The 15,760-nt window shown below is 37.5% G+C and overlaps 1 protein-coding gene across 4 annotated transcripts in view; it reads right to left on the reverse strand.

Annotated features, from left to right (window-relative positions):
- The window catches only part of DOCK1 (dedicator of cytokinesis 1), a 511,572-nt gene that overhangs the window by 22,905 nt on the left and 472,907 nt on the right, over positions 1-15,760 (reverse strand). For all 4 annotated transcript variants that reach the window (XM_042460991.1, XM_042460990.1, XM_042460988.1 and 1 more), the window contains 3 exons: positions 8,585-8,722; positions 3,164-3,309; positions 1,612-1,810 (listed from right to left, as the gene is read on the reverse strand). In XM_042460991.1, the coding sequence (XP_042316925.1) occupies positions 1,612-1,810; positions 3,164-3,309; positions 8,585-8,722 (483 nt within the window). The remainder of the gene's footprint in view (positions 1-1,611; positions 1,811-3,163; positions 3,310-8,584; positions 8,723-15,760) is intronic.

Genomic DNA, 15,760 nt, shown 5'->3' on the forward strand with positions numbered 1-15,760 from the left:
AACACTGAATTTGGACCTAGAATACACAGTTTTAATTGCCAGCTCTATCATGATGCTCTTAGTACTTTGGATATTGGCCAAATGGTTACAGATGCATCCTTAAATTGTGGAAATTTTAGCAAAGTTCCCCATGAGCTTCGTTAACAATATATAGAATATATCTTGTACAACAAAGGAAGTATCATTAGTTGTTGAGTGTCTTTGCAACAGTCATTTGGGTTTTGGCCTATCTGTTTGTAAAATCATTAATGACTATTAAACCCAATATAGAATGAAATTTAACAGAAATAATATTAAAGCTCAAATATGTGGAAGTGACAAGGTATATATAACTAAGTTTTTATTTTTAAAAGATTGCATGGCTCCTCCTCTAAGTACATATTTGGGGGAGGGGAATTTATAATGTTATAATGACTGGTTCTCTTCAACATAACAGAAGATGGTACAGACAGCTGTCCTATCTTTTTATACAATATTGCCAAAATCCGACCATATCTCTCCGCCTCTACTGCCAGGATTTTGGTCCATGCCCTAGTGGTCTCACGACTTGATTACTGTAATGTCCTTCTGGCTGGGCTTCCTCTTTCTCACCTCCGTTCTTTAATTTCTGTCCAGCATTCAGCTGCTTGCATTATCACATCTGCCCACCGCTCTGACCACATCTCTCCTTTGTTGGCATCCCTTCACTGGCACCGCCTCCCTTTCCGTAAGCTCCTGCTGTCGACGTTTAAAGAACTCCATGGGCTGGCCCCTCCTTACTTTTCAGACCTTATTTCTCCTGACATTCCCGCTCAGAACCTCCATTCTGGTAGTCAAGGTCTGCTGTCCCAGCCCAGGATTTCCTCTGCCCCGTCTCAGATTCGCCCCTTTTCACTTGCTGCCCCTCACTCCTGGAAAATTCTTCCCCTGCGAGCAAGAGCCATCACTTCTTTAACTAGTTTCAAAATGGAGTTGAAGACCATCCTGTTCCGAGAAGCATTCCCAGGCATTGCATAATTGTCACTTGCTATTTGATGTTCTTTTGGTGCCTGTTTTATTGAACCATTTCCTGTATTGCTATGTACTTTATATGTATTATCCTACTAGAGAGGCAGGCTAGCTCTAACAGGCCTCCCTGGAAGAAGAATAACCATCCTTTATGAAGCCAAGCCCTCCCTCCAGTCCATCTGCCTTGGTCCAGGCCTTGGAGGTAGAAAGGAACTGCTAGACCTCATCCCCCTTCCCTACCACCTTTCCCTTCTCCTTTTGTGTCGTGTCTTTTTAGATTGTAAGCCTGAGGGCAGGGAACCATCTAATTAAAAAGATTGTATGTACAGCGCTGTGTAAATTTACAGCACTTTATAAATAAAGGTTAATAATAATAATAATAATAATAATAATAATAATAATAATAATAATATCAAGTGGTGACATTGGTACGTAGTCGACTGTGCTCACCACATGTCATACGGAGAGCAGAAAACATGCATGTAAAGATGCTTAATTCAGCCCCTTGTGCAGTTCCACAACAATGTGAGTCAGGAACATCACCATATTTGTCACTATCAAACATGTTCAAGATGTAAAAGCTATTATTTAAAATCAAATACAGTATGGCTCAGTTATAATTACCGTTTCAGAAAGTATTACTGCTTCAGATTGCTGCAGAGAAATATCAGTTGATTTAAATTCTTTTTCAAATATCTCTTGGTGCTTGCTGTTTCTTTTTTCTTTCTTTCTTTCTTTCTTGTCTTTATCTGGGTCATCCTTATCCAACTTATCTTGCGAACGAGAATGCATCTTCTTTGGAAGAAGGGGCTCAAGCACAAACCTGAAAAATATTTACTAAAATCACTAATATGGGACAATTGTAGAAGTGCAAAGTTGGAAGATATTTCAAAGATCAAATCACCATCTATCATCTCTTCTCCAGGAAAAAACATACTGAACTACCTCAACAGGACTTACTGTAGTTTTCAAACCCTTTATCATTTTAGCTGACCATTTCTAGCTTTCAAATATCCTTCTTAAACTGTGGTGCCCAGGACTAGACTCGGTACTCCAAGCAAGGGCTTATGTCAGCTTAGTGCTCCTATTTCTCTTGGTTTGGACATTACACTGGTAATTAATTTCATTACAACATTAAATTTACAATGTATCATATTATGGAACAGCGCCAACAATTGCATACATATAGCAATAGCAGTAGCAGCTTCATGTATATACCGCTTCATACCACCTAAGCAGTCTCTAAGTGGTTTACAACTATAAGCTAATTGCCCTCATCAAGCTGGGTACTCATTTGAGCAACCTCAGAAGGATGTAAGCCTGAGTCGAGCTTGAGCCCAGGCTAGTGTTGAACTTGGAACCTTATGGTTTTGAGTGAGTGGCTGCAGTACAGGCATTTAACCACTGTGCCACCAGGGCTCCTGCATATGACAAGTAACAATGGCAAAAGATGGTTATAAGATCAACTGAGGTAGGTGCTGACTTTCCCACAAGATGTAGGCACATCAACATAGTCAATTATCTTTTCCTGCTTGCACACTGCTGTAGTTATTGGGGAACAAAGATAGAAAGGAGGGGTATGTGAGCTGTCAACTGTTGACAAAGTACTCTTTAGGCTTCATACCTCTGCTGTAGTGTATCACTACAATTTTTCAGGTACCTGATATCTCAGTTCTGAGGAGCAGCAATGTGCAGAGATTGACATGATCCCATAGTTCACATTTCAGAAACACCTGTTTTCTAAATCATTTTGAAAATACATGCACAAATGTGTATATACACATTCACACTGTAGTAAACAGTTATATTTAGAACTGTAGTGAGAAATTGTCCTAAAAAGTTTAAAAACCTGGATGAAATTTATCAAGTCATTTCACTTCAGTGAAACTTCAGTTTCAATATGTAAATAAGTACCAGTAAATAAGTACTCTGATAAGCTAAGAGTCCTCAGGTTAAAGGATTTAATTTCATAATATAGACAGAAGATTTATTTTTAAGCTGTCTCCATATTTTAATATATGGAAAAGACAGACAAAAAGACCATGCAAAACATCTTATCTACCACAGCAGTATAACTATATTTGCATACTAGCCTTTATAGGGTAGGTTTGATCTAAATAAAAGCCGAACAAGAGAGTTCAAAGGATATACTCCATATGTAATCAACTACACCTACCCATCAGACCCAGGTCTAGAAGAAGTACTGTCAGATGATACTGAAGATATTGAAGCAATAGACAGTGGCCTTGAAGATGAAGGCATTGTGAATGATCTAATCATAGACCTTGGCCGACTGCCTCGTCTATCATCAACGCTTGAAGGCTATAAAAAGATCAAATAATCTTTTGTTACTAGACCTCAATGGAAGACGGGAATACAATGTGTTATTACTTAATGAGCCCACTGTTGAAAATAACTTTTGCTATTTTTCCCTAAGGTTTTTATGGGGGAAAGTATTTTGAATTACAAAAAAGTATTTTGAATTATAGTTATGGTAATCGAGGTCACAAAAATTATGTTCCCTCCACAACTTAAAGACAAACAGTTACAGTACAAGATATCCCTTAAATAATCAATATAGTTCTGATATACAAAAATTTCACAGTGACACAAATATTAGTAAAGCGAGACATAGGTCTAGTTTCAGAGAGAAGATGGACCCCAAATATTTAAATGTTTTCAATGGAAGATTTTACAGTTCTGAATATTTATGCAAGGTCTGTTAGTTGATAACAACTGATATTTGCACAAAATAATTGAACTCATACAACAAAAATAGGAATCCCATGCTGTTGGATGAATTGTATACCATATCAACTAGCAAGATGCTGGTGTGCTCAAAACAGACAGAAATGATAAAACACCATAAATTCTGACAGGTCTTTGGTACTGCTCAGAGCAACTGTGAGAGGATAAAATCCAGGCATAAGCAAACCAGTCAATTCTGGGACAATGTTAATATGTGTTCATGAAACAAGTGGCATATAAGCAGAATGTATGTCCTTCTCTTTCTCTTATGGGAAGCAAATTATCATCTTGGGAAAGCATGGTCTTTTGGCAATTCCTGAAGTAATTTTATCTACCAGATGTTTTGAGCTGTATGAAACAGAAAATCCATATTTTAAGCTATATTCAATTTTGACATTGTTTGGAGATGTTGTATGTATATGGAGACAGAATGTCTTTTGTGACAAGTGACCCTGTTACTGTTTTTACAAAATTATGGAGATCTATTATTTAGCTAAAGCTTGGTGAGTAGTCCTTGCAGATTTTATCAATTGTATTCACCATCATCACCTGTTCTCCCATAATTCAAGCATGGGTAATATATCAACTTTAATATGACACTGATTACTCTGTGCTCCAGATCATGATCTAGAGAACAGAGAAGCCCATAGAATCCACACCGGTTACCTGTTCCTATTTAGTGTGCATCAAAAATGAATGCTGAGAAGTGTAGATATAAAAATGTAGACTGCTGAGATTGGTGAATTCTGAGTTTCTCTTTCTCTATTTTTTTTTTTTTTGTATTAGATTATACAAAACAAAAGTTACCAATGTTATCTGTAAATTAGGTTTGCTAATTTGTTATACTAATTACACTGGCAAGTTTTAAAAATAGGAATAAGTTGGAATAAAAAAGGGAGGGAGGTTTCAAAAAATAGACATACAATTCAGATACCCTGGTTCACAATTTGTTCAAAAAATGTTAGCTTTTTTATCACACAAAATACCAAATTTCCCCCAGAGGTTACCTTTTTATTCAGCAGAGCCTAAGGGTTTGGTGTGTGGCAGGGACATTTACATATCCACCCCTACAGTCTCCCATGAAAGTGTCTTGGTAGGGTACAGGAGTACTTGTATACACAAGACCAAATTGTGCAAGGAAGCACCATGCCAAATTTCAGACTTGAGCAAATTCAAACCTGGTGTGCATCAACCAGTTCAGGTGTTGAAAACCAAAGAAACTTTATTGAATACACATAGTAATTCACCAGTCAGTGTTTAAACCGAAACTACCCCTCCCCCCAAAATATCCAAGCACTATATTAAAAGTCCCAAAATCCAAACTCCACCCCAACCCCAGTTGGCACTAAAATTAATATACCCCCCAATTCCCACAGCCTATTCCCCCATAGAAACCAACCCCCTTGCAAACTTTCTCACCAACACTATCTCTTCTAGCCTCAGACAATCCCACCATCTGCCCCTTTTCCTACAGACACTGACGCATCCCCCTCACACACATTCCATCCCTATCGTTCTCAAAACTAAGCTAGCCCAGCTGCACCCATCCCAACCTCTCCATGCCAACTAGGTATTTGCTATCCCCTAAGCCACAGCAATTATCTGTCTACCTATCAGCCCCAATAAAAAGCAATCATATAAGTTTACTGTTTGAATCCCAACCCCTCTTTCCCCATTAATCAGATATTCAGAACCCTGACAGAACCCATGTTTTCATGGTTCTGACAGAAATGTTGAGGTCAAAATTTTCTTGAAGATACAGGGGCTTTTTTTTTGCAGCCAACATTATAACAATATCACAGTAACATATACACCTCTCATGTGGCACTGCCTTCTCACAAATGCAGACTGGTCATAAACCCAGTAGTGGCTCTGTGTATGTCAGAAAGTGAATATATGAGACAAACTATCATATGTGAACTCTCTCTCGCTGTTTAGTGCAAAAGTCTTATTGAGATGGATGAGTACCAGTGCCTGTTTTCTAGCATCAAGAGAACCTCCCCAAAGTGTTCTGAGCTTGCCAATTGTTCTACTCATTATGAATTATGCAACAGTAAAATTTAAACCCTGTATTCTAACAAGCATGGTACTACCCCAGTACTGTAGTTCTCCAGAACTTAAACTATGAGGAACATAGGCCTTTATTTATTTATTTATTTATTTATTGCAACTGTTTTCTTTGACAAGCAGAGGTATTTGGGAAGACATCGGATATGTTTAGAAGGCTTACGCAAATTATGATTGCTCATTTGTATACAAATTGCATGAACTGTGCAGACCATATATCTCACAAATGACAAGCGGTCCTATTATTTTTGCCTGGTATAGTGTTTATATATGATTTATTTAGTTAATAAAGACAGAAAAATCTACTCTTCTGTGTGGGACCAAATCATAACATAAGTCACTGTGACAAAGCAGAAAGAACAATACTGAGCTTGTACACCCAAAATTTATAGTTAAATATATATTTTGACAATTTTTGAGTGTGTACAGTATATCTATTTGTTTCACTGTAACCTATGAAAGATAGAATAAATTACACAACAGTATTCCCGTGGTTTTTGGCTCACTATTGTATGTAAAATATCCAGCCGTTCATTAACACTTAACAGAAAGGTTTACTCAAAGACAAATAACATGTTATCTAAATCAAGACACTGGTATAGCTAGCAGGCAGTACTGGATCTGTTGCCCCAGGCCATGGTCCAGATGATGTCGCCACCTGCCTGGAATTTATGTAGGAAAAAAAAAACATTTTTCATTCCAACTGGGGCTTTTTGATCTTTGAAAATTTCAGGCATGGGGTCTCTGATCTTGATAGGTTCCCATGCTTACTTTTGAATAAGGGATAAGAAGAAACACTGCGGTACACTATGTATTGGTCTCAGAAGAGAGATGTCCTTGACATACAGTTGAAGAGCTACTAAAAGGAAAACAAAGTATACAGAGGAAACAGAACATCAGAGATGGACAATGGCAGTGACAATGCAAAAACAGCAGAAAACATGTAAGAGAAAAGTAAGATTTTGAAAGAGATAAAAACCTGGAGAGAAATAGGTGGGGGAGAAAAGGGGAGAGTATAGAAACAGACAACAACATATTAAAAGTGCTTTTTCATACAGGGACTAAAAATATTGCAGAGTCAAATAATTAATTGTGCACAGATGTAAGTGTGTTAATTATAAGATTAAATATTTTAAAAAGTGAAGGCTCATATAGGAAAGACTAGGACTGTTCACGTTAGAAATGTATTTAAATGGAAAACTGAACTCTCTTATTGGCTTTTTTTTCAGGTGCTGATGTGGCTGTTCCTGCTGCTGTTCTTCCATAACGAGAACAGGCCAGCACTAAAGGCTTGATAATGTGGTACCCTGTTATAGGTATGAAATAGTGGTTACCCTTACAATTAGGAAAAGGAAACTAAAAATTGCATACTACTAAACATACTACCTTGATTGTAAAGTAAATAGGTGAAAAAGATTTCATAAATCCTGTACACTGGCTCTAAACTTTTTTTAAAAAAAACCCTGATATTTTTTAGGGTTATCTGGTCACAGTAGAATTTCAGGGATATTATTCTTTACACTGTTTTTTTCTTTCTTTCAGGCCATGAGAATATGCCTTGGGATATTTCCATTTCAATGGAATCAACTCGTCAGCTGACTTCAAACTCTCCATACTTCAGCAAGGAGAATTCAAAGAGAAGCTTGATAAAAACCTTGCCTCCCACAAATCCCCCGAGAGGAAAGGGCTGTTGGGGACAATTTTGCTGCATTCTTGGTCCGCTTTCAACCATTTTAGGCCCAAGATGGGCCAATTATTTTCAGCAGAAAGAAAATCCAGAAGTCAAAAACATTTTTGCACAGGGATCAGCTAATTTTTCACCAAGTACAATTTTCTGCAAATACAGTCCTCCCTCCATTCTGGCGGTCTTCAGACTCATGTCCCTCGCTTATGTGTGAGGAACGAAAAGAGGGAGAATGAATGGGGCACGCACCTGCACCTATATTCAAGCCAATGTGGCCTGAATATAGGCGAAACTCTGTTTTCGTGAGGGGGTCCGGAACGGATCCCCTGTGAAAAAGGAGGAGGGACTGTAACCACACATCCTATGATACTGTGTGCATTTTTGCACTAGCAAATTTTCCCCAATGAGATCTCAGCAAACTAACAATGCTTAAAAACTGCACAGATCCTTATGTTCTCATAAAGTAGGGAGAAAATGGCTTACATAATTAATTCATGCATGTGGGAAGGAAACAAGCAAAATTTTACATTGCCACAAAGATTTAAATCCCTTCTTGGAGATTTCTTCAAGGCTTTGGAACTTCCTTCCTAGAGAGGCTAGAATGGCTCCCCCTTTGCTATCCTTCAGTCAACAAATGAAAACTTTTCCATTCCAACAGGCATTTAGCAATTGACTGCAATGGAATTTTAATAGTTTTCTGTTTTGTTGATTTTTATCTTCTGTTTTTTAATGGATTTTTAACTCGTTTTAATTCAACGGACTGTTTAACTGCAAATTAAAAATACAATTTAGATATTTTTGCTGTTGCCTCCATCTAATTTAGTCTATAGTTGAGTCCCAATACTGGGAAAAAGACAGGATGTAAGTGGAAGGAAGAGGAAAAAGAGAAAGAGGATGAGGGGGGTTAATACTAGTAATAGTAATAGTAGTAGTAGTAAATATGTATAATTCTTCATTAGGATGCTTCCCCTTTAGGACACACTCTGCCTCTGCCCCTATAACAGTATAGCATTTACTTTGAAGCAAAAAGGTTAATGTTATAATGCATTACAAAATGGAAACTTTTTAAAGAAACAGAAGATTTTAAAATGTACTTACAAGAGTTCGCACGCCATACTGCTTTTCAACTTTTTCTTTCAGTTGTTTAAAACAGGCTTCCATCCTTTCATGAAATGGCCTTAGTGCTTCTGTTACTTTATCACCATGAATTCGGATACCTTCGGCCAGGAAAGGAATCTGAAACAGGCAGTTATATATGAAGTTTTTAATCTTTTTGTCATAAGAAAGAAAAGATGCAAAAATGGTAAATTCAGTACAACTGTATGCACAAAGTTTTCTAGGACAGCATGTTTCATAACAACTGGACAAGAATGTGTACAGTGTCACTTTGGCTCTAAAATGGCACCTAGGGCAAAAATGAGATTTTGCAAATCCTTGTGCAGTTGTTGCTATGTACAGTCATTCATTTCATATTAATAGTATTCATATTCGACTGCAATTTTTAGTCTTTTAAAACAAATGGAGTCCTTATGTTTTGAGATACACAGCAAAATTCATTCACATGAATAAATATTCCATTTACATTAGGCTCAAAAGAATACTGAGGCATACTATGTGTTAAATTAGCATGTTGACGAATGCAGATTCTCAGTCTTCACTGTTAATGCCAGCCCCAACAGATTTTATGGGAATAAATAGTAAAGTAACAAAGCCTACTTCTTGTAAATTCTATTTATGTCCCTTTGCATGTGCGCACACACACATCCAACCATTCAAAATACAGCATATTTATATTTCCTAGGAAAATGTAAAGATGTAGTTGATAAATGCAAAACCCCTATTTCTCATCAGAAATTGGTTTTCAACGAGTTTAACATGGAATAAGGAAGAAAAATTTAATTCATTTTTTAAAATTGAAAATAATCATTATGTGCAAAGCTGCTGTCACAAAACACCCATACCAAGGTAAGATCACATAATTAGTTCATAATGTGGAAGTGAAGCTGTCTTTTTAATATACAAGAGAAACATTTCCTTCTCAAATCACCCCTCTCTATTCTCTCGCTTCACCTTAAGGGGGTGGAAGTGAAATCCTTTCCCAAGCTACATGATGTCAGAATTTGATATTCTTCAGAGCAATCAAGCTAAGAGGCTTCTTCCTAATAATTCATAATTAAACTATAATACTGATTAAAACAGTTTTCCCCTCACAACACTGAACATCCATCTACATGAGAAGATTTACAAGCAAGGAAGCTAATAAATACACAACTGAACTGCATTTGGGCAAATTCAAGGGAACTGTCAAAACAACATATTTAATAAAATGTATTTTGTTGACATTTAGCAGCAGGCAGCTGCTACTTCTGTTAGCACTTTTACAGAAAAAGAATGAAGAGGAACACAGTATTTCTAATATAGCCAGACTTATTTATATACCACACGGATTGTCCTTTGCTATATTGTGCAAATAAAAACAAAAATAAAAAAGGTTTACCATATTTTGAAAAGTCAAAGAGAGGACACATTTACCAACTGACTACTTTAAATCATTCGTGTAATCTCACTCTAAATCAGTGGTTCTGACATTCCAGATATTTTGGACATCAGCTTCCATAATTCTTGAATGTTGGCCAAGCTAGCTGGGGCTTTTGGGAGCTGAAGCCCAAAAGGACCAAAGTTTGGGAAGCACCACTCTAAATCTACTATATTAGCAGTGGGAACTGATACAGTTGGCCCTTCCCTTACAGGGGGGATCCATAATAGAAAAACTGCATAAACTCAAGCCCCATTAGAAACAATGGGACTCATTCTCATGGTGTGTGCCATGGCCGCGCGCCCCACTGCTTCTTCCGGGGTGCGGGAGGGCTTTCCGGCACGGCTTCCAGCGTATGACGCGGGCGCACTGTACTAGGAATATTCCTAGCCTTCATAACAACAATTTTGCCTTCCCTTTTACCCTTCCATGCTTCTTCTGAAAGCTGTTTCACCTGCTCCACCAAGCCTCCCCATTCCATTGCTCCCACATGGTCAGTGGTTCCCTAACCAACCTTGCTTAGCTAGCTAAATCTCCTCCTATTGGTCTCTCTCTCTTATCCCCGCGTATCCCCTTTCTCTGTCATAATCAACAAAATCTTGACCATCATCATTTTGTCTGCTCAAAGGGAAGGGTAAATCACAGAAGAGGTTACTATTTGAAAGCATACACTTTTTTTTGCCATGGCATTCTTGGATTTACTAAGTATGGGTAATATATGACAGAATGTGACAGAAGTGATATGCAGTGATGTGACAGAAGTGATAATGGGTAGAGGAAAGGGGAATCTTATAAAGCAAGAGTTAAATGAACCAGTTACAAAAAAATAGGCCGAGATATCAATCATGAAAAATGTACCACTTCAAAGTATATGGGCTGGAGACTTTTGCTAAAGTGTAGCTGCATGCATTGGTAGACTTTTAGTTCAGCCATGTGGTTATTTTTTTCTGCACACTTAACAATTCACATAGATCTGTCAGTTTGCACCTAGAGAGACTAAGAAAGATTAGAGTCACATGCAAAATAAGTATGTAATATTCAGCTGAAAACTGCTATTGAACATGATTTTCTATGGACAAGGGGTGTTTCTCTTCTGGTATTTCTATGCTTATTTCCCTATTCACACATATTTTTGCCATATTTGTTGTTGTTAACTGCCATCAAGTCAACTTTGACTTATAGCGACCCCATGAATAAGAGACTTCCAAGTCTCTCTTTTTTTGAATTGTGGTTGCCAGAACTGAATGCAATATTCCAGGTGAGGCCTGACCAAAGCAGATTAGAGTAGTATTATTGCTTCTCTTGTAGATATTATACCTCTATTGATGCAGCCAAGAGTTGCATTGGCTTTTTTAGCTGCCGCATCACACTTTTGACTCATGTTCAATCTGTGATCCACTGGGGCTCCTAGTTCCCTTTCACATGTACTGCTGTCAAGCCATGTGCCCCCCATCTATATCTCTGCATTCCATTTTTTCTGCCTAAATGTAGTACCTTACATTTATCTCTGTTGAATTTCTTTTTGTTCATTTTGACCCAGCTTTCTCCTCTATTAAGATAATTTTGAATTTTGATCATGTCCTCTTGGGTATTAGCTACTCCTCCTAATTTGGTATCACCTGCAAATTTGATAAGCACACCCTCTGTTCCTTCATCCAAGTTACTGATAAAGAGGTTGAATAGCACTGGGGCCAAGATAGAACCCTGTGGCACTCCACTGGTCACTTCTCACCAGGATGAAGAGGAGCCACTGGTGAATACCATTTGGGTTTGACTGGTCAACCAATTGGAAATCCATCTAACAGTAGCATTCTCTAGCCTACATTTACTAGCTTGTTTCCAAAAATATCGTGAGGGGACCCTGTCAGAGGCCTTACTGAAATTAAGATACTGTATGTTAGATTCACAACACTCCCCTCATCTACCAGGCTAACTGGGAAGTAAGTGTTTGGGTCCTCTTTTTCACCCCTTTTTGAAGATGGGAACACCATTTGCCCTCCTCCAGTCTGCTGGGACTTCTCTTGTTCTCCATTAATTCTCCAAGATTGTTGACAGTGGCTCTGAAATTACTTCTTTTAATACTTCTTTACTTCTGAGATTGCTTCTTTTAATACCCTTCAATGTAGTTCATCTGGGCCTGGAGACTTGGATTCATTTAGATTAACCCAGTATTCCTGTACTATCTCTTTACTTATTCTGTGCTGTATTTCCCCTTATATACTTATTTTGTGCTTCATTTTGATGTACATTGATAGTTTCTAATCTGTGGGCCATTATTTTGTTTTCCATTATCACTGACAGATTTTAGTTAGAACTAGAGTAGATTCTTTCTCTGTAGACTGAAGCAGTTCTATTGGTATGTCATCTGTTCCTGGTGATTGAGTTGCCCCATGTGCTCTGAGTGCAGCTTTACTTTACTTTCTAATACTGGAGGAATGTCTTCATATGGTTCTTCCTTGAATGAACCAGTGACCCTTTAATCTCTTTTATATAGTTCTTCTGTGTACTGTTTCCATCTTCTTTTTATGTTTGCTTGGTCATGTAATGTGTTCCCTGCTGGTCAAATAACCATATACACACATATAAAACACACACGTTTGTTTTGCACACTTGGCTAGCTTACCTTTAGCATCAGAAGTGCCCTGGACCTTTATATATTTGCCATATCACTCCATGCCATGATTTATTTTTACTTTTTGAAGCTTCACATGGCAACATACAAACAATTCATTGTGAGGAACAGCTTCCATGAAGTTAGAAATATTCAATACAATTCTGCTCAGTTGAATGAGTTACTCATGGTTCTAGGCAAGCATACAGAATGTATAGGGATGATGGGACCATCCCTGTCTTGGAAGAAAAAGGTAATGACATTTCTTCAGCTGGTAAAGTGCTCAAAGCAGCTTTGTTGAGAAATAAGGTTCTGCTTCTGCTGCTTCTGCTGCTGCTTCTCCTCCTCCTCCTCCTCTCTCTCTCTCTCTCTCTCCCTCCCTCCCTGTTTCCATACTGTTATCTGGGATAGTTAATCCCATCCTCACAAGTGCTTTTCCTCCAATTAAATAATTTATATTTTTGAGGACACAAGAAATAATTTCCAGGAAGGTTTGATTCTGTACATTTGGTGTAATATTCTTTGTAAAAATATTAGTATGTCTTTTGAGTTGCAGAAATTTTAGAAATATGTTTGTTCCTATTAATCTGGCCAGTTTATATACTTTTTATTCTAAGCAAGCAACCCTAGAAATACACAAGAGATGTGTAAATGATTGGCTTTCTGGATTAAAAAAAAACATGGATACTGTTAAATATGCAGCCTTGCAATAATGCATAAATTTTGCTAGCAACCTAATTCTCTTTCAGGTTAATAGTGTGTCCATGAGTACCATTAAAATTCATTTTTAACATAGTTATTAGGGGCAATGACACAGTGCTGACATTAAGTTGCTCTCCTGGGAACAAATTATTTTTCTCTGTAGGACTGAAAACTCCTAAAATCCAATTTGTTGTAAAACCTTATGTGTGCAGGGGGAATCAATAGAATTTCAGGGGAGAACATGAGTTTTTCTACAGCAATACTTCTGTGGTCTGTAGAGGATATCTGAATATTGTATCTTAGCTTTCTTCAGTGTATAAAATTTAGGCCCCTGGAAATCTAAATTATTCCTCTTATAATAAGGACACAACTGAATATAAAACAAAATGAACATAGTAGTTTTTTTAAAAAAAATACAGTCACATCTGTGAAATGCATCATAAAATTATCCTGAGGCTAAATATACAATATTTGCATATAACTATGAAGCAGATGCTAGAATGAGCTTCCTAGTTCCTCCTTCTTTATACATTTGCTATTTGAAAAAATATGAGTAGCTCTTCACAAAGGATTGAGTTTCACAATTATTCAAAAAAAGAGTACTGAACAATTTCTTTTGTCTTGGGCTGCATTCCCACCGCAGAAATAGAAGAGTACGACACTACTTTAACTGCTAAGGCCCAATGCTATGGTATTCTGGAATTTATAGTTTGTTGTGGCACCAGAGCTTTGTGACAGAGAAGGTTAAATGTCTCACACAATTACAATTCTGAGAATTCTACAGCACTGAACTGTGGCAATTAAAGTGGTGTCAAACTAGATTATGTCTGCAGTGTGGATGCAACCTAAGTAATGCAGTTTATTTGTCCACAACATTGGAAAAATTACAATGAATGAGAGAAAGCTTTCACAAAATCATCTCTTGACATATACTGTATAGCTGATTCGTATCTCCAGTTGCAATGCATTTGTCACACCCTATTGACTCATTGTTACCTACTACTTGGCAAAATCTCACTTTAACATAGGTGATAGGTGAAAAGCTGTGCTCTTCTCTCCACAACAAAATAATCTGTACAGCATCGAAGAACCACAGGAAGGAAATATTAGTTGCTAATGGATCCTTGCTTACAATCTCTGCTTCCCATCAGTAATTTCAGTGAATGTGATAACTGGGGGAAAATGTACTGCTGTGTTTATGCGAATTGCTGCCAAATAGTATAAGGTCTAATGGAGGAATTCAAAATGACAGAAGTTGCTTCATCCATATGGTTGCATTCTCAGGAATGCTTGGGCTGCTCATTGAGAATCAATTGAGAAAAGCCCTTGCTTTATTCTTTCTACAGCAATGCTAGGAAAAACTGGCAATGAGAACTTATAGAACATACATCTGATAATAGCTTACCACTTCTGCAACTCATTGCAGCAAATTCAGTAAAATTGAAATAAATGGCTAAAGGTATTGCTCCTTGTAAAGTGAGACACAGTGAACCATAAAACAAACTCTGGCCTCTGTTACCATCCTTCTCATTCCAACTCCCAGTGTGCTCAGGATTTTAGAGGATCTCTTTAAAAGCATAAGGACTTTTCTCCTACTATAAGTTAATTGTCTTCCCCAACTTTGCTCTCTTCTTCAAACTATTCTCTTTCATTGCATAAAATCTATGCCTCTTCTTAAAACTGAATTCAGTCCACCAATTTTCCTCTTGGAGTTTTCACATGATTTATACCAGATTAGTACCGGGTGTACATCTAGTTCCATTCCCACTCTCTTTGTTTTTTCCTAATCCATCACTGTCCTCTGACTTTCTTGGTCAGCGCACACCCAGCACCACCAGTGTATATCTTGTGGGTAAACCTCCTTCTCATAGTATATTCCAGAGAGGGGTGCTGATAGGTTCAGAGTCAAAACAGTATCACTGAGAAACAAGAATGGAGATAATCATGCTCAGGGAACTCCCAAGTTTGAAGAACTATAAAAATTATTTTCAGAAGGGGCAACCCTCCTCCTCAGTAGTCCAATGAAGACTTTATATGCTTGGCATCCATGGTGTCGGTTGGAAAAGAGAATCCGAAAACCAAGAGAAAAGAGTCAACCACACATTCAAGATCTTATTCTCCATCACATTGTTTTGCTCTGGATTTAGCTTATCCTGAGCATGAAATAAATATTCATAATAAAGGTTAAATGTTTGTTTATATCATGACTTGCCCTAATGGTAGGCATTTTAGTGTGATTATTTTCAGCTGAACATTTAAGCTATCATGGCTAAGACATATCCCTATAGTCTCTTGTACCCTAAATGGCAAACTGGTTGCAGATGTGGAAAATGTGACGATGGACTTTTAATCTATACAATGATAGTTCCTTAGCTGCAGGTTACTGTGCTCTTTAGATCTTTAAATTGTGAAACTGACAGCTTGA

Source organism: Sceloporus undulatus, chromosome 3 (genome assembly GCF_019175285.1).
Source record: "Sceloporus undulatus isolate JIND9_A2432 ecotype Alabama chromosome 3, SceUnd_v1.1, whole genome shotgun sequence".
NCBI lineage: Eukaryota > Metazoa > Chordata > Lepidosauria > Squamata > Phrynosomatidae > Sceloporus > Sceloporus undulatus.